This window comes from Balaenoptera ricei, chromosome 10 (genome assembly GCF_028023285.1).
Source record: "Balaenoptera ricei isolate mBalRic1 chromosome 10, mBalRic1.hap2, whole genome shotgun sequence".
Classification (NCBI taxonomy): domain Eukaryota; kingdom Metazoa; phylum Chordata; class Mammalia; order Artiodactyla; family Balaenopteridae; genus Balaenoptera; species Balaenoptera ricei.
This window is the reverse complement of record NC_082648.1, coordinates 91,073,140-91,091,590: the sequence shown is the minus strand read 5'-3', so window position 1 is coordinate 91,091,590 and position 18,451 is coordinate 91,073,140. Positions and strand designations below refer to the sequence as shown.

Sequence of the window (18,451 nt, the reverse complement as noted above, 5' to 3'; positions counted from 1 at the left end):
AATGGAGATTGAGATTAATTTTTCTTTAAAGAAAGGAAATAGTGGAACATGTTTATATGCCGATGGGTATGACCCAAGGAGAGAGAGATGGATGAGACGGAAAATTAATCTTCAGGGTTAATATCCTTGAGGAAGTGAAGGTGGACTAAGGATAAGAGCAGAGATACCAGTCCTGGTCCACAGAGCATGGGAACAGATGCAGGCAGGTCGATAGAGTGTGCATTGTGAGAGGCAGGAGTCTTGCTGTCTGGTTGCCTCTTTTTAAAGAGAGATTTAGAATGGGAGGAGGGGAGTGTAGCAGGAGAGATGGAAAGAGGAGGTATGAAATAGTCATTTTGAGGAGTAGGAAAGTAAACAAACATGAAGGTATGTAAGAAAGCTTAGCAGAGTTGAGTGGCCATGTGTGCTTTGTGGCCATTAATTTAAGAAGAGCTTTGTCAGTACAGCAGCAAACGAAGCAGTTATGGTTACAGAAATGCATTTGTAGCTTACTCTAACTTGAAAAGTTGTTTACACTAAAAAACATCCACATTCATGGTCAAACATGCAGTATACCGACCTGTCCTTTAGACCAAATCCTACTCCGTTATCTTTTAGCCCTTGAACCTCTGCCTTTTTCTATTCTTGCATTCTTACTCAGATCTTCCTACAAATAAAATTTTAGATTTTCAAAATCAACAACATAACAGGGGGAGATATCCTTACATAAAACACTAGAGTCAAATTTCATTTCCTCTGAAAAAATGGCTATAACAAAATACATGATTTCCTTTAAACAGTTTATGTATAAATTCATTTCTGTGGCAACATGTAATTAGCTGTCAAAGTAAATATGATCACCCAGAAGACATCCAGTGAGCTCAAATCAGACAGCCTGGTAAATCAAGCATACAGGCAGCACTAATGCCAGCAGCAGAATGAAGGACTAGCTATTGAGTAGTCCCCTTTGCTTCTGGACATAAGATGGAGAGGTTCTGACTTACACGAATTCAAAAGTGTTATGGGAAATTCAACTACAAACACTGGAACTGTGCTTGCTCCATATTTGTAAAAAGGGAATAAAGATACTTTTCCTCATAAGGTCCTCATACTAATTAAATCAGAGAATTTATGGACAGTGCCTGGTAGGTAAGTAGATGCCCAGTAAATATCAATTTTCTTCCTTCTTCCTCCAACTGGTTCCCATCCCTTTGAGTCACTTCTGGCCAGTAAGAGGTCTAAGTTGGTTCCACAGCTGCCTAGGACAGAGGGAAGTGTGCTCCCTACTTTATAATTCCTCCGTCAGTTCCCAAATTTTGGACTGCAAAAGAATCACCTGCAGAGGTTGTTAAAGTGCAGTCTTGGATCCCACCCTGCAGAGATCAGCAAGTTGCAGTCAAACCCAGAAATCTGTATTTTTAATCTTATTAGAGTTGTTTAAAATATATTTGTATTTCATTGTTGTGTTGGCATCAAAATTCATATTTGGAGATGTTCTGTCATGTTTGTGCATTAGTATCAAAAAATTTTAAAACTGGCTACAGTACTTTCTGAATTGCTATATAACTAAAATTTTAAGACTACCCTGTTTTAAAATTTCATTTCCTTAGATCTTTATGAAACAGTTCATCTTTTGCAGATCATAGTGCTTTATTAAAGATTCATGTCTTCTTTTCCCATTCCTTTAATACAAAAAAATTTATTCAATCATCAGTTATTTTCATCTGACATTTCACTAAGTACAGGATTAATAACGTCAACATTATTAGATCGGTCATTCAAGTGGGTCACACAAGTTTATCCTCATTGTGCCGAATACCCACTCAAAAGATAAGCTGAATAAGAGATGCCTCCAGGTGTATACAACAACAACCTTAGCTTCTTGAAGTGAACTAGTACTGTTTAACAGGTCAAATTGCTAGTCTACGAAATAAACTGAAGAAGACTCAAGTGTATAGCTTTACATATCATCAAATGGCAAGTTCATTTCAACAAGAACGTCTACAACTAACTTCATTTGTACAAGTTCTCTGCTATCATTGCAAAGCCTCTCCTGAACAAAGTTATAATTTAAAATTTAAAATAAACTTGATGAGATAAAATGTACCAGGTGGCTTTTCTGTAGCAGAAATTAATTACAACCATTTTTCCTCAAGCAATTTTAAAGACAAGCAAAGTTGAAAATAAATATTCAAGCATACAGTAAACTAAAGTCTATATTCAGAAATTCAGGTACAAAGCACAGCAGAGCCGATGAAGATAAGAAGATAATTTAGAAATATAAACTAGCAATGAAGCAATAATTTCTTTCAAATAGCAGGAAACAAATTCTTCAATACCATTACTTAGATCATTATTTAGTGTTCATCCATTAATTTTGGGTTTTGTTTTTTAAATCCCCTTTGCTAATTATGACATTTGACCAGATATACCAACAGATATACCTTTAATCATACTGGATGAAATAAACAACAATTTAATTTTTGATTAATTTAACTCCCTAATGACTTTCCAGTTTTGTATATGGTAGAAAGGTTCAAGAACCTTTGTGGATTTACTTCAATCCCTGCTGGTATTTATGAAAGCTTTTAAAAGCTAAGTTTTGTTCTTACCCATTTGTTGATCCACATTATTAATGTACAACTCTTAGTGGGTTGCAAACACACACTTAAGCTTTGGGTGTTGGCGTGATCTAAGTTCTCAGGAATGCTATTTTGACTTACTCCAGAGCATCACCTCCTTTCTTCCTCTTGCTCATTAAAAAAAAAAAAAAGTCTACAGAATGGTGGCAAATTTCCAAACTTAAGTGAAGGAAAATTAAGATTTTTCAGGCTGGGATTAAACCCTTAGTTAAGAGAAATGCCACTTTTAAAATTTTTATGAAACTGAACATGAAACGAAAAACAAAAAGATGAATTCCAGCTAAGTCATATTCTTTTAGAATGAATGAGACATGATGAGACGTTAATGAGACACAACACACTTACCATCCGCAACCAAGAAATTCAATTTCCCGCCTGAAGTTGACTTGGAAAATGGTACAAAGTTTACAGCTGCTTTAAAGGAGTGTAAGATGACATTTTAAAAGCCTGTCAAACACAGAAAGCACTTACATATATTTTACATTCAAAGCTAATCTATGGAGCCCATTCCGTTCAATTTAAGAGTCAGCCCCCACACATCTGTGGCTGCTTTCACTGTGTTTTCTGAAAGGGGTACTGCTAGTAATTTAAGCCATCCTGGAGACAAAATAGGTGTGAAGAATTTTTTATCTCTTGGATGCTTTAGGTAATTCTTCAGAACTTAAAATGATTTATGTTTTCCTCCTTAATATGAAACTCTTTTATTAACATAGCTTCTGACCAGCAAAGAAATGTTCCTTAGGCACTGTGAGGTTTATTAATGATGGAGCATGAACCCAGGTTGAAGTGTACAATTTGGTTATAACTACTGACAGTTATCAAACACTATCCTATCTGCTGAGAGCAAGAAATGCCTTTATGCCACTAATCCTGAGATTCTTGAGGGAAAACTAATTTCACAAACAACTTTTGAAAGAATCCATGTATAATAATAATCCTAAGAACTGCACATATTCAGGGTATTAGAAAAGATGTTTTCTTTTGTAAGGCATCAATGATTAAATTAATATAATGCATATCTAACAAAAGATGGTTAATATTCATAAAACCGTGAACCTTTTCTTTTAAACTTCTCTAGTTCCTGCTACTTTTACCATCTTGAATAAGAAAAGAATGCCTCTTCGTCTAATCAACTATAGTTATTAAAAAAACTAAGACATCTGAAACTATTAGGCACATCAAAGGTACGTTTATGTAGGTCAAGGTTCCCTTCTTAAGGGGCACATGAGTTACCTGGCACATTATACATATGGAACTGTAAAGATCATCCACTAAATTCAACTTTCACATTTTTAGTTAAACTGAAAGACTTATGTAGTAAATATTCAAATATACCTTATCTTCAGTTACAACTGAATAAGTGTAACATTTTACCAGATAAAAAGCTGGAATTTAAGTATGAGAAACCTTCATACACTGTGCTAGTATTGGTCTCTTCTTTTTAGACAAAAGCCAGTCAGTCATCAATACTTTCAACACAGCAGTTAGAAGATAAACGTCCAAAACAGGTGACTTGGTTGTAGTCCGTAATTTAGCAATTCAATGCCACTGGCATCATAATGCTGTGGAGAGCAAGTGTATCTCCGTATTTTAGTCAGATTTGTCTTTCTTCTTTCCTGTTAAGGGCACTTTGTTTACAACAGCAGAGCCAACAGCAGTAACACCTCCAGCCACAGCAGACACGCCCCCTTTCACCAGCCCTATTCCCATGGAAGGCACAGTTGTAACAGCTGTTTTGGTCACCTCCAGACTCTTTCCACCAATCCAAGCCACACCACCAATGGTGGCACCAACGGCTCCCTTTGTAACACTGAAGATACCCCCAGTCACACGGGACAGCATGCCTGGTTGCTGCTGTGGGTGATCTTTCATTGAACCTAATAAGAGAAAATATCATAAGACAGTCAAATGTAAGTCTTTGTAAGAACAGTACAAATCACTGAGTAACCTTCCTAACAATCAGCAGATTGTATTGAAAAGGTCAACCACATAAATACATATCTGATCAAGACATCAAGAGCTCTTCCCTCAAGGGTATAGTTGTACATGTTTTTAAAACATCTTGGTCCAATGCTAAGTCTTAGTATCTATGAGAAGAAATGCTTTAGAGACTAGACAACTTTCATAAAATAGAAGACTATTTTAAATGTCTCCTTGATTTACAGTTTTATTGCTGTTAATAAAAAAATCTTTATTTTATATCCTAAAAGGAGCATGAAAAAATAAAAATATAAATATATTTAGCCCTTATTTCCTTGATAGAATTCAATCAGTCATTACTGAAACAACCTTCATTTAAAGCACTGGTTCTCAAGGTATGGTCTGGAACCCTTGAGTATCCCCAGGACCATTTCGGGGTAAAAACTGCTTTCATAATAATATTAACATGTCATTTGTCTTTCACTTTCATTCTGTCACCAGTCTAAAACAGAATTTTCCAGAAGCTAAATGATGGGCAGTAACACAACAGACTAAACACAGAAGACTAAACTGTAAGAATCTAGCTCTCTTCTATTAATCCAAATATTAAAGAGATTTGCAAAAATTTTAAAACAATGTCGGGAATTCTCCAGTGGTCCAGTGGTTAGGACTCCGCACTTTCACTGCCAAAGGTCTGGATTTGATCCCTGATCAGGGAACTAAGATCCCACAAGCCGCACAGTGTGGCCACAAACAAATCACCCTGCTCACAATTTTTTTTTTGTTTTGGAAAATAGTTGCATATTTTTCAAAAAATATGTTAATTATGTTAATATGTAATGGGCCTACTGAGTTCTTTTCATAATAAAATACTTAATTTCTGTTTTTATTGTTAATACGGCAAATACCAACAAAGACATAAGCTCTTTGGAATCCTCAATTTTTTTTAAAGTAGAAAGCATCCTGAGACCAAATAATTTGAGAACCACTAACTTAAATATGTTTGGGTATCTATTCTATGTGCTCCTTAATAATGTATTTAAAGAGCTAATATTATATGTAAAAATAGGAAAATTATTCATCACTTAAAATCTTGTTACCTACATATAATCTTTTTTGTAACATGGAGAGACCAGAGCTATGGTTAATACTTCCACTGCCTCAGTAATTTTTATAAAAGAGAGTATGTGATTTAAGTATCTAGTTTGTAAAAACTCTTCATATACTCCCAGAAAAGGTAACATCAATATGAGAAATTCAGATTTAGTGTCACGAGTCTTTTCTCTTTGGTTTCTTTGTTTGTTTCATAGAGGCACTCAAACTGGCATGTAACCCCAAACTCCAGCATAAAATGACTAGCAGGAAGATTTCATAAAACTTGCTTCTGCCAGCCTCAAACACACACAGACCTTTTCTCCTTCATAATCTAATGACTCAGGCAGCGACAACACATGAGCAGTAGTGTTTTTACTTTTTTTAATTTCATGAAAAAATACTTGGTAACTATACAGTTCAGGCTATAACCACTAAAAAGGTATAATCTCACACAAGAAAGGTAAATTCTTGGGTACATAAGTTCAACTAAGACACCCAAAGCTACTATAACCTAGCAGAATGTGGTTATCAGAGAAGATAACATTGGAAAACCAACAATATTTGAAAGAGAAAAAAAATCTGAAAATTGAGTTTCTTTAAATACACAGACACAAATTTACCTTGAGTAAGATTTTCTTTTCACTGTTTGGAGATTTTACATCCTTTCACAAGGAAGAAAGTCTCATTGATTAGCCAAAATAGCTCACTGATGAAAATATAGCAATGGCTAAATTTATAAAACCAACTGTTTAATTGAAACTGAGTAATAAGCATAGTTACCCAAAAAAAAAAAAAAAAAAAAGCATAGTTAATATAAAATTTTAAAATAGCTGAAATAAAAGACTTAAGACATAGATAAGCATTTGAATATATTAATTATAAAATTATGATGGAAAGGATTACGTAAGTGGTCATTCTTTTGTAATCAAGGTTAGTAACACTTGGAAAAGGGAGGAAAATCTTAATTTGAGGATAAAACAGATAACTACCTCATGCTGAATACCTCATTAGTATTATCCTGCTATGCCAAATTTGGTGTACATGCATTTAATGAAGACAATTTTTCTCAGTGAAATCATATAAATACTAATGCTGTTGATCTCATAATTACAGTGTACTCTTTTTTTTTAATTACAGTGTACTCTTAATTACCACCATATAAATTATCCACTTTGCAGACTACTTTTAACAGGTTGCCAATATAAAGGCATCCCTGAGGCTGTTCTCTTCCTTAACAATCATGCTCCTGGACAGCCTTTATCTCTTTCCTGACTTCTTTCTCATAAGTCCTTCCTAACTTTCTCATTGAGCCCTAACTTTTCTTTTCAAAACTCTAGACTTCTAGTCCTAAAAAATAAAGAGAGAAAATAAAGAAAACAGCTAGTCTGTTTCTGTACATAGTGAGGACATGCATGTGTGCATTTAGTGTTTCCAAAGATTTTTGAAGTAAAGGTAAGAATAAAATGATTCCTGGGCTTCCCTGGTGGTGCAGTGGTTGAGAATCTGCCTGCCAATGCAGGGGACATGGGTTCGAGCCCTGGTCTGGAAAGATCCCACATGCCACGGAGCAACTAGGCCCGTGAGCCACAATTACTGAGCCTGTGCGTCTGGAGCCTGTGCTCCGCAACAAGAGAGGCCGCGATAATGAGAGGCCCTTGCACCGCGATGAAGAGTGGCTCCCACTTGCCTCAACTAGAGAAAGCCTCACACAGAAACGAAGACCCAACACAGCCAAAAATAAATAAATAAATAAATAAACCCAAGAGTTTAAAAAAAGATTCCTGATGTCACAATTTTCACACTAAAAAATAAAGCAGACTCTAAAACCATGTATTAAAAAAGGAAGAGTTACCCATTATAATGTAATGAATAATAGGAGTTTAACAACAAATCTCAAGTGCCTCTTGAAGTGAGTTTTTGTATGCATGACATAACCTAGTCCATCCTTCCTCTGCACCTCACCCAACTCTTTACAAATGAAAGGATACTCGTGAAATGGTCTTAAAAGAATAAAAGAGTAGCAGAAAAATATTGATAGACCTTATATAAAAGTTAAATTGTGTCCCCATTTACCAATAATCTATGCTTTCTTATTAAAAGCTAAAAATGTTTAAGTATTTTTGGAACACATTTACTGACAAGGAAAACAGGTTATGTTAACTTTAAAGTTAATGAAAACAATCAGAAGATTAATTCACTAGGATTTTTTTCATTCTTAGTATTACAGATGCATACTTACCTTCTGGTGGTTCATCACTAAGGTATGATGGGATTTCTTGTTGATTTTTATCTGTCTGATTCATGATCTCCTAAAAAAACACACACATTTCATTTTAATTTCAACATCTGAGACTACCTCTTTTTATATGCTTGATCAAGACTTAATCAACTTTATTCAGATAAACAACATTCTACTTATTTTTTTTTTTATTTTGGCTGAGCCACACAACCAGGGATTGAACCTGGGCCACAGTAGTGAAAGCGCAGGATCCTAATTACTAGACCACCAGCAAACTCCTGATAAACAACATTTTTAAAACAACCATAACAAGACTACTTCACCTTGTCTGTCTCCTACTTTGTGGTGTTTGAGAAATACTTTCAATTATACTAGTGGACAACATAAATCTTATCTCAAATCAAGCAAAGATTGGCAGGCATGGTACAAGCTTTCCTATGTTGTTACTGCTGCTTCAACTTAAATTGAAAATTACCAACTGAAAGAAAGTTGGAAGGTGGGGGTTAGCAGACAAAAATTTTAAGTGCCTCCTCCTACAGAATTTATTTCACAACAGACTCAAAGAAAAACCTATACTATGAACTAAAAAACATGTTCTATCTGAAAATTTCCTCAAAAACATGACATTCTTCTCCTATAAAGATGACAGCACCAATCTGAATCACTAAGAGAAGGATTTTGATTACTTTTTTATTGTTACTTTTGGAACTCGTATGAACAGAAGTAGCAAAAGAATTCAAAATCTACTATAAAAACATATATATATATATATATATATACTATAGACTACATCTAAGTACAAGTAATAATGGAAACTAAGAAATAAAATAAGCTATGTTGGGATGAAGAACACAAACTTTCTTTTCCCAATCTCCTTAGTATCTTAAAATATTTGATTTTATATTCCATTGACTAAGTAAAGATTAAAACAAGTCAAGATTGGTCTAAAAGCTTTCTTGCTTGGCCAGAAAACTAGGGTTGTGATCCCAGTAGTCAACTAAGTATTTCTTAGTCATAAAACCATGAAGCCTAAATTATTCTATCTGTACATATATAATACAACAGATTTTAAAGGATATTGTAAAATCCTGCCATCTGCAAAACAACATGGATGAACCTTGAGGACATTATGCTAAGTGAAATAAGTCAGACATAGAAAGACAAATACTATATTATGTCACTTATATATATGGAATCTAAAAAGGCCAAACTCATAGAAAGGTGGTTGCACGGGGCGGGGGGTGTGGGGTAGGGGAAATAAGATGTTGGTCAAAGGGTACAAGCTTCCTGTTACAAGAGGAATAAGTTCTGAGGACCTAATGCACAGCATGATGACTATAGTTAAAACTACTGCATTGTATACTTGAAAGTTGCTACGAGTAGATCTTAAAATGTTCTAACTATAACAACAAAAGTAATTATATGAGTTGAAGGATGTGTTAACTAACCTTAATCTGGTAAACATTCTGCAATATATATGTGTATCAAACCATTACATTATACACCTTAAATTTACACAATGTTGTATGTCAATTATATTTCAATAAAGCTCGGGAAAAAAATAATATTGTGAAAACTACCAATGTACTTTAATACGCTGATTAAAAAATTATTGAGTACCTACTAAGGGTCATGTTTTAGGTGCATGGGATATAGCTGTGATCAATACAGACCAAAAAAATCTCTGCCATCATGAACATTCCATATTGGCTAGTGGGGAAGACAATAAATAAATATTCAAAGAATATACTGTATATCAAATGGTGTTAAATGCTATGGAGAAAAAGGCCTGAAGGGGAAGAGGATGTGATATTTTAAATGGGAGAGTCTGTGAAGGCCTCATTGTGGTGACATCCCAAAGGAGGTAAGGATACAAGATATCCTTTCTGCCTTGAGGGCTCTTGGGTCAAGAGCCCTCAAGGCAGAAAAAACAGTAAATGCAAAGGTCCTGAGGTAGGAGCTTACTACAGACAAGAAGGAACAGCCAGAAAAATGTGGCAGGGGCTGCAGCAAAAGGCAGTAGAAGAAGAGGTCAGAGTGAGGTCTGGATGACATAGGCCCATATAGACCATCGTGGCAATTAGCTTTTTAACTCTGAGATGGGGAGCCAGTGAAAGGCACTGACCAGAGGGGTAATGTGTTCTGATTTACACTTTTTAAAGATCATTCTGGCTGTGTGGGGAGAACAAGCAATCAGAAAGCAAGAACAGAGACAGAAAGACCAATTGGGAGAGTTAATGTTTTCAAGGTTCACACGTATTGCAATGTTTATCAGAACTAATTTTAAGTGGTCAAAGAAGGGTCAGGGAAGTTCCCCTTTCCTTTATGACTCCTACTGCTTTCAGCACCAGATGATCAGATGAAAAGTCATTCATATTTCCTTCTATATTTCAATAATTCAGGCAAAAAACACTGGTGGCAAATGAGGGTGGCAGAGGTAGCAGTGTGAGAAGTGGGATTTTTCAAAGGTAATTTAACTTCATGTAATTCAACTTGAAACATCTTTCAAACCTAAACCCTGTGTAACATGGGACTTCACTGCACCCCACAGCATCCAGCAGCATATGTCCTGTGCTTAAATAAATATCTTTTAGTTGCTCTAGTGAAAACCCTGACTCAGACCACTGATCAAGAGCACCTAATCTTATGCTGGTCTGGTTTGTCAATTTAGCATATCGTCCCATATACACTTAAGATTTTAAAAGTAACAGTAAAGATATGTAATCTCTGACAAAAAAAAAAACTGAAAGAGTATCAGCTGATGCATTACTGGGAGAAGGAGTTCCTGATTGATTTGCCTTAATTTTAGAACTCCCTTAAGCCAGAAATTTAATTAATTAATTAATTAAATTTATGTCCATTCATATTTATATTTCTTTAATTTATCATCATGGTAAGATCATGAAAAATTATACAGCATAGTGTTTAAAGTTCTGGGATCAGAGAGCCTGCAATTGAATCCCAACTTGACTATAAACTATATGGCTGAGGACAAATAACTTCATCAGATCCTTGCTGTTCAAGAAATAGAAATGAGGGCTTCCCTGGTGGCGCAGTGGTTGAGAATCTGCCTGCCAATGCAGGGGACACGGGTTCGAGCCCTGGTCTGGGAAGATCCCACATGCTGCGGAGCAACTAGGCCCGTGAGCCACAACTACTGAGCCTGCACGTTTGGAGCCTGTGCTCCGCAACAAGAAAGGCCGCGATAGTGAGAGGCCCGTGCACCGCGATGAAGAGTGGCCCCCCCCTTGCTGCAACTAGAGAAAGCCCTTGCACAGAAACGAAGACCCAACACAGCCAAAAATAAATAAATAAATAAATAAATAAATAAATAAATAAATAAAATTAAAAAAAAATAAAGGAATTCCTTTAAAAAAAAAAAAAGAAATTAAAGATATTCTAGCCCTAATTCTAAGATGAGAATACTATTTAACAATTCAAAACAAAACATGCAGAAACTCCTGGCAGAATGGCCAGAAGTGTGTGTGTCCCTTCCTGAAGAATAACTATTTTGGAGTCACTTTCTTCCCCATTGGACTGTTAATTCCAAAAGGAGAGACACTTTGTCTAGCTTACTCAGCACTGTGATCCCAGTATCTGTATACCAAGAGGTCATCTGGCTGATCAACTAATCAATAGATGTCACAGTATTATGTACAGAAATAAGGGGATACTATATACACACATACATCTTACATATTTTAGCTGGAGTTTTAAAACAGGTGTGCTAGTAACTGCATACATTTTAAAACTGCTTTTCTGTCTATATCCCACAAATCTCTACCAAAAGTCTTAACCTTTTCCTCCTAATACAGAATCCCTTTTTAAAAAAAAAAATTTTTTCCACATATATCTATCTTGTAATTTAAAAAAGAAAAAGACCATCATTTTAAAAGAGTAGAGCTGCTTTATACAATGATAGCATAAAAGACGTATGCAATTCATCGAAATAGTATGAACTGACTTTATTCTGCCAGTAGGCAATGAGGAGCCATCAGCCGAGTAACACCATCAGATCTGTGTTTTAAGAAGCTAACTAAAGCAAGATCAGATGGAAGGACACAGATTAAAACCAGTAAGTGGCTACTTGAGTAGTCCAGTGAGATGGAATAGCAGTCTGAACTCTGCCAATTCTTCCTGTCTAAATAAGTGTTTGGACCAAAATCCTAGGATTCACCCTTGATTTCCTCTAGTTTTACATTCCCCTTAAATCATCGGTAAATTCTCTTGCCTGAATAAATCCAGAATACATCAGCTCTACTGCTACCACTTTTAACTAAGCCATCATAATCTCTTATTTGGACAACTACAGAATCTTTTAACTGGCCTCCAAGCTTCCGCCTGTGCTCTTCCTTCAGTCTAGCCATGTCATACTCTGATTAAAACCCTCCAACTGCTTCCTATTTTGCCCAGAATAAAATCCAGAGTCCTTCCTTTTGCCTTTGAGGGCCCAGCATCTAATACCCCGATAGCATCTCCTACCACTATGCCTCTTGCTCAATCCAGCTTGGTAACATGGGCTTCCTTGCTCATCTTTTCCTGAAAGGCTCTTCCCCAGTATATGTACCTGACTTGATTCCTTACTTCCTTCAGGTCTTTGTGCAAATGTCCCCTTCTCAGAGGTCTTCCCTGACCACCTTATAATAGATTAGCACCCTCCTTTCCCTATCATTTTCACCTAACACACTGCTCTATTTTCTTCATTGCTTTTATTGTCACTTGATATATATGTTTACTTTGTGTCACTCCCACTTAGAATGTAAGCTCTATTGGAACAAAGCTTGGTTTTGTCACTGCTCCATTCCCAGAGCCTTAATTAATGCCTGATGTGTGGCGGATACTCAAATACTTGACTTTTTTGTATGAAGTAGAACATAACTTGGGTATTAATGAGAGATAAAAGGAGAATATAGGGTGTAAAATTTCTAGCATGAGAAACTAAACAGAAATGATGATGAAGACAGGACTGGAGAGGAGAAGATGGACATTTTTTTAAATGTTTATTGTGGCAAGAACACTTAACAAATAAGTGTACACAGTATTGTTGACTATCGGTTCAGTGAAAGGACTTGTTCTTGAACAGCTATTTGAGACGCCTTCAGGCCATCTACAGGAGACTTTTAGCAGGCAATTGTATTTAAAAGGGCCTGAAAGTCAGCATGAAGTCAGAGTAAGAGTTGCGGTCCTGAGAATGGTCTGAAGTGATAGCTGAAGCTGCAGGGGGTGAGTGATATGATCAAGGAAAAGAGTAGTTAAGAGAGCAGACCGATAAGCTTATATGGACTGTTCATGTTTAAGAGGTGAGCAAAAGAGAAGCCAGCAAAAACAAACAAAATACACCTGAAGATAAACAGTCAAATGAGACAGCCTCATGGAAGGCAAGACATGAATTTATAAGCTTCCTAAAGATACATACAATGCAAACATTAAAATAATTTATGAAGATCAAATACTATGGATAAATGTTAATGTTGTATTTAGAGGATATAAAAGGCATGTATCATATGATACTATTTTTTTTTTAAGTGCGCATAAAAAGACTGAAAGTAAATACACCAAAGTGTTAACAAAGATTGCCACTAGGGGGTAGAAATTATACATATGGAGGGAATAGATATATAGTATTTCTACATAGAGAGAAATATATATACTTAACATCTACATTTTAATTTTCTACCATAAACATGTACTGATCTTGCAATTAAAGAATAATACATATTTTTAAGTCTTAGAAATCAGTGACACTCATAAAGGATATTTTTAAAGATGATACAGTTCATCTACCTAGTTATTGTAGGTAGCTATTGTTATCCTCAAATCAAGTTGATCACCTTAAAAACAATGTTCTTGAATCACAAAATGCTGACTTGAAGGAAAGATCACTGAGTTTTATTCACAGTTATGTTCCCCCACCCTCCCCCAACCCGGTCCTGACAGCACACAAAGACCTCCACTCTTACAGCTCTTTTCCCTGATTTACAGTTTGAAAATCTTATTTATACTCTTACCATTTTTTTTTTAAGTACATGTTTTGGTTGTAAGCTGACACATAGTATTTGTGTAATAAATGGGATAAAAATATCATCTGTATCCACATTAACTTTAAGCATCATAAGAAAAGATGCATACCAATATATGGTCCAAATTTTTGGTTTAAAAAAAAAAAAAAAGATAACTTCAAGCTAGATTCATGCTCTTCAAATGTACTTCTTTAAGAATAGGCAGTGCTATGCCAGGGGCTTCAAGAACCACAGGAGAGACATGAATTTTACTACACAGTAATTTAAAATAGTTTTGCTTTTAAATACACACTAATTAAAAAGTTAAATGAAAAGTGCTTGGGAATTTTTTAAGATAACTAGATTTTCAAGAAATTTTGTTCTTGCCTAGAGCCTCTTTAGGGTATACTCTCAGATTCACCAGCTCTCTCTTCCCTGCCCAACCACGCTCCCACCTCCCCTGAGTTTATTCCGCTCTTAAATTACATTCACAGTTACATTTACTAGTGTTACCAAGAGTTATAAACAGGATTATCAATAAAGTAGAAAATCTGGAGTTGTGCAGGCCAGAAGCCCGGCTACCTAGACCAGAAGAAATTGGCTTTGAAAGCCCTAAGAGGCCACAGAGATTGATTTTTGTTTTGTATACATATATTTTAATGTTTAAGTTTCTCGTTTATCACTCGTATTAACAGCAAGTATGTAGTATTCAAATTCCTACAGAACTCTTAGGGGAATAAAAATTATGCAAAAGCTCTAAGTATATGGAATATATTTTTCTGAATCCCTAATTTGATCATAAGACACCAAGTTACCTTATAAAGGTATTTTTGCTAAAATCCTTAACTATCTGTAATGCCATCTATACTTTTTACTCACATAAACCATTCCCAACCTCTACATACATATATGTGCCAAACTTTTAGTGATATTACCTCTTTAGGATATTATCACTTTATCACTAGGAGAAATGCTTTTTATATTACCATGCTGTTCATTATCGTCATTACATTTTTTTTTCTCTTAAATTAGGAATTGTGAAGACAAATATGGCCCTAATCTCCTAAAACTGGAAGAGGTAAATAATCTGCTTAGTAAAATTTTAAAGCATACAGGTAAAGACAAATAACAACTGACAGTAAAAGTATCAAAAAGACCATTTAAAAATGTTACTCTTAAACAACATTATTAAATTCTATGCAAACCATCTGCCCTAAACTCAACATATACTTGGGTCCCTGCTATGTGCCAGGCACCCTGCTAGGCACTAAAGGTTTCAGTGTGATTAAACACACAGAGGACTACACTAAGCCAGAGTTTACAATCCAGTGGTTATATACTTTACCAGCATTTATCAATTTAGTTTCATTCAAAAACAAAAAAAAGTCTGCTCTATAGGAACTCATAATGAACAGAAATTTCTATTAAAAAACATAGTTTCTTAAGGAAGGCAATAAAGACAGAAAACAGCCTTGAGATCAGGACAAATAATTTAACTTACTCTATGGACATAAATCAGTTTTACCATTTGGTCCTGACATGTGAACAAACTATTACAGTACCAATGAAAACTGGTCATAAGTATGTTTTTTTTTAAAGAAATTATGAAATGTGAAAGAGTTCTTTGCTATAGACTGCAATTCATCAGCAGTTCCTTAAAGCATTTTAGGCCAGGGGGAAATAATTCTTGTCCAGTACAACAGTATCATAGATATAGGCAGCTGGTAAATATATTGAGGAAGGATTTATAACAACACTATTCCCTAGAGGGTAATTTATTCTAATAATAGAAATAAGTAAACAATGGACCCCCCCTTTTTTAAAAGGAAAACAGGTGAATCAATGTTGTTTGTGGTATCTGTAACATTTTATATATAAAGTTTTCATTAATAATAAAAACAAAATCTGAAAACAGTACTCAAATGTGCCTATGGCAACACCCCTCTGTGTACCAAGGGAAGTTAAAAAGCACTAATACATTGTATATGAAGCCTAACTACAAAATACAATGCACAACAGTTTACCTTCAAAGCCATTTCAAAAATTTCTTATTAAACAGTAACTGCCAATTTCCCTATAAGAAAAAGACTATAAATGAATTAGCTAAATTTTTCTACATATTTTATAAATAGGAACTTTGCCACATCCTCACTCCTATGTTTTAGCTTCTTTGCCAAATAACTATAAGGAGCTTCAAAAAGTACATTTATACAGAGCTTTAACTCACATACACCAACAAACTGCGTATATTAAAACACCAGCTTACTGTTTTTAGGCTTCTCTAGTTAACCAACTATCCTGAACAGGCTGCTTTTAAAAATGGCCCCTGCCCATTAAATCAACAGCAAGTGAACTACAAGAAACGCACTGAATGTGGCAGGAAAGAAAAAGTAATCTGCCAGTAAAACTTACACCTAGTGACAAGTAACAACTGACAGTATCAAAATGGCAATTTTTAAGTGTTGCCCTTAAATGAAACATTAAGGAGAATTACAATAACTTATCAAACCAAATAACCAGTACACCAGTCATTTTCACTACATCATACCTCATTAGTTCAACAAGTATTTGTGTCCCTACTATGTGTCAGACACTGTGTTACACACTGAAGTTTCAGCCTGAACGAGAATGTCAAGGCCCTACTCTGAGGGTGTTTATATATAAACCAGTAAGATACCTTCAGGAAGTAGCAAAACAACAACTACTCAATGACTAAAACAAAGAAAGGTAAAGATTTTCCTGGAGTTTAAAAAAAAAAAAAAAAAAAGAGAACCACACACAAGAACTACTTATACTTTTCTAACGATGTTCTCTACATAAGGGCATATTTTTACTGAGCTTGCTTTCTAGTACATATGTTATAACAAAGACTAAAGAAATGCAAGTGAAAAAAATCAAAATAGGATGCATGAGTTTATTAAAACTTCCTTCCTTCTTTCTTTAAAAAAACAGACATGGACACATACACGCAGACATATACCTGTTGATGTGATATCAATATTCCTGGGGAGCCCTTTAGAGCACCCAAACCAGTGGAAGGTTTAAAGGTTAAACAACAGTATAGAACAAATAATCACAGATAGTAAATAAAGTGTTTTCATTTGGAATTAGTTCACAAGGGCAGAATAAATCAAATAAACTCTCCTCCTTTTCTAGGTGTTTCTAAACCTTTGCCGGTGGCCCCTTCCGGAGCCCCCCCTGCCCCCCACTGATCCCTTTGGGCACTAGCAAGTTTCCTTTTTTTTTTTTCTTTTAAGCAGAGGGAGTGACGTGGCAGGAGAGGCAGAAAATGACCCTGGAGGAGCCCTGGCTAGGGCTGAGCTCAGCACCTCCTCCCTCCGCTCCACGTTGTACACCCAGCAAACCCCACTCCCACAGGGTTCCAGAATTCCTATGTCTTCTAACGTACAAGAGGCGATCTGTTTAGGAGAGGGGACCTGATCCTAAGTGGGAGCCTGGGGACCAGTCTTGAGGCTGCGTGTGCATAGCAGGCACGGTTTTTATTTAGACTCGGGAGGCAGTGATGGCACTGGCGGGTGCTCCAGCAGTCCCCCAGTCACCCCCCGGCGCCGTCAGCGCCTCTCTCCACTGCTACACTTCCAAGTTCAGGTTAGGTGTGGGGGTAGGGCTACCTGGGAAGAGCACTGGGAATGTCCACTGGTCAAGGATCGTGTACCTGAACCCAAGAGAGTGGTTTATCAACAAGTTAGGAGTTAGCGGGGCGGGGAAGCCCAGCACGCAGCCCCTCGGCCGCATCCCTATCCTCTAGCAGGCTGCTGGCGCCCTCCCACCCCCATTTCCCCGGCCTGATACCCCAGGAGCTAAGAAGACAGGCGGAAGCGTCCAAGGAGGGTCCCCAATCTCAAACCACGGCGGGGGAGTCAGAGACACGTAAAAGGGGGTAACCCGGCCAGCGAACCTCCACCCGCCGCCAACATCGTCCCGCCCCTCCCCCTTCCCCGCTAAGCAGCAGCACCCCCCCCCCCCAAAAGAAAGGCCCCGCTCCGGGCACCCAGGCCCGGGCAGGGAGACGGTGAGGCGCAGAAGAGCTAACAGAGCTAACGGAAAAAGGCAACAGAGAGGAGGGCAGGAAGAAGCTGGGACGGCGCCCCCTACCCTCCCGGCCCGACTTACTCACCGCCGGGTCGGGGGCCAGCGCCGGGGCCGGGCGGAGGAGCGGGCAGCACCTAGGAGGGCTGAGGCGGCCTGAGCGGCGGGCACAGCCCCGGGCAGCTGCGGGCTCCGGAGACGCCTCCTCTGGCTGTGGAGCCAGAAGACAAGGTTGGCGACGGTGGCTTCTGGCTGCGGACGTGGCGCCGGACGCGACCCGCCCCCTCCACCGCCTCCTCCGCTCCCGCCTCCTCCCGCGGCTCGCGCTTCGACGCGCACGCGCACCCCGAGCCCCTCCCGCTCCTATCCGGCACACGCCCACCCGTTTCTCGAACTGCCCAGCCCTCCCAGCCACCCCCAGCCTGTCGCCTCCCGATGTGCGCACGCGCGAGGCTCCCTCCCGCCCCGCCGGCCAACTCCCGCCCCTTCGCCTGCCTGGTGACACCGCGAGAATCCAGGGCCGGCCT

The 18,451-nt window shown here is 37.5% G+C and overlaps 1 protein-coding gene across 1 annotated transcript; it reads right to left on the bottom strand.

Moving 5' to 3' along the window:
• Positions 1–1,608: 1,608 nt before the first annotated feature.
• On the bottom strand, positions 1,609–18,224 carry TMEM263 (transmembrane protein 263). The gene is made up of 3 exons (XM_059934817.1): positions 18,013–18,224; positions 7,876–7,945; positions 1,609–4,498 (listed from the first exon to the last, which is right to left on the bottom strand). Exons 2-3 carry the CDS (start codon positions 7,937–7,939, stop codon positions 4,212–4,214), a joined length of 351 nt encoding a protein of 116 aa, XP_059790800.1. The 5' UTR covers positions 7,940–7,945; positions 18,013–18,224; the 3' UTR covers positions 1,609–4,211.
• Positions 18,225–18,451: the final 227 nt, after the last annotated feature.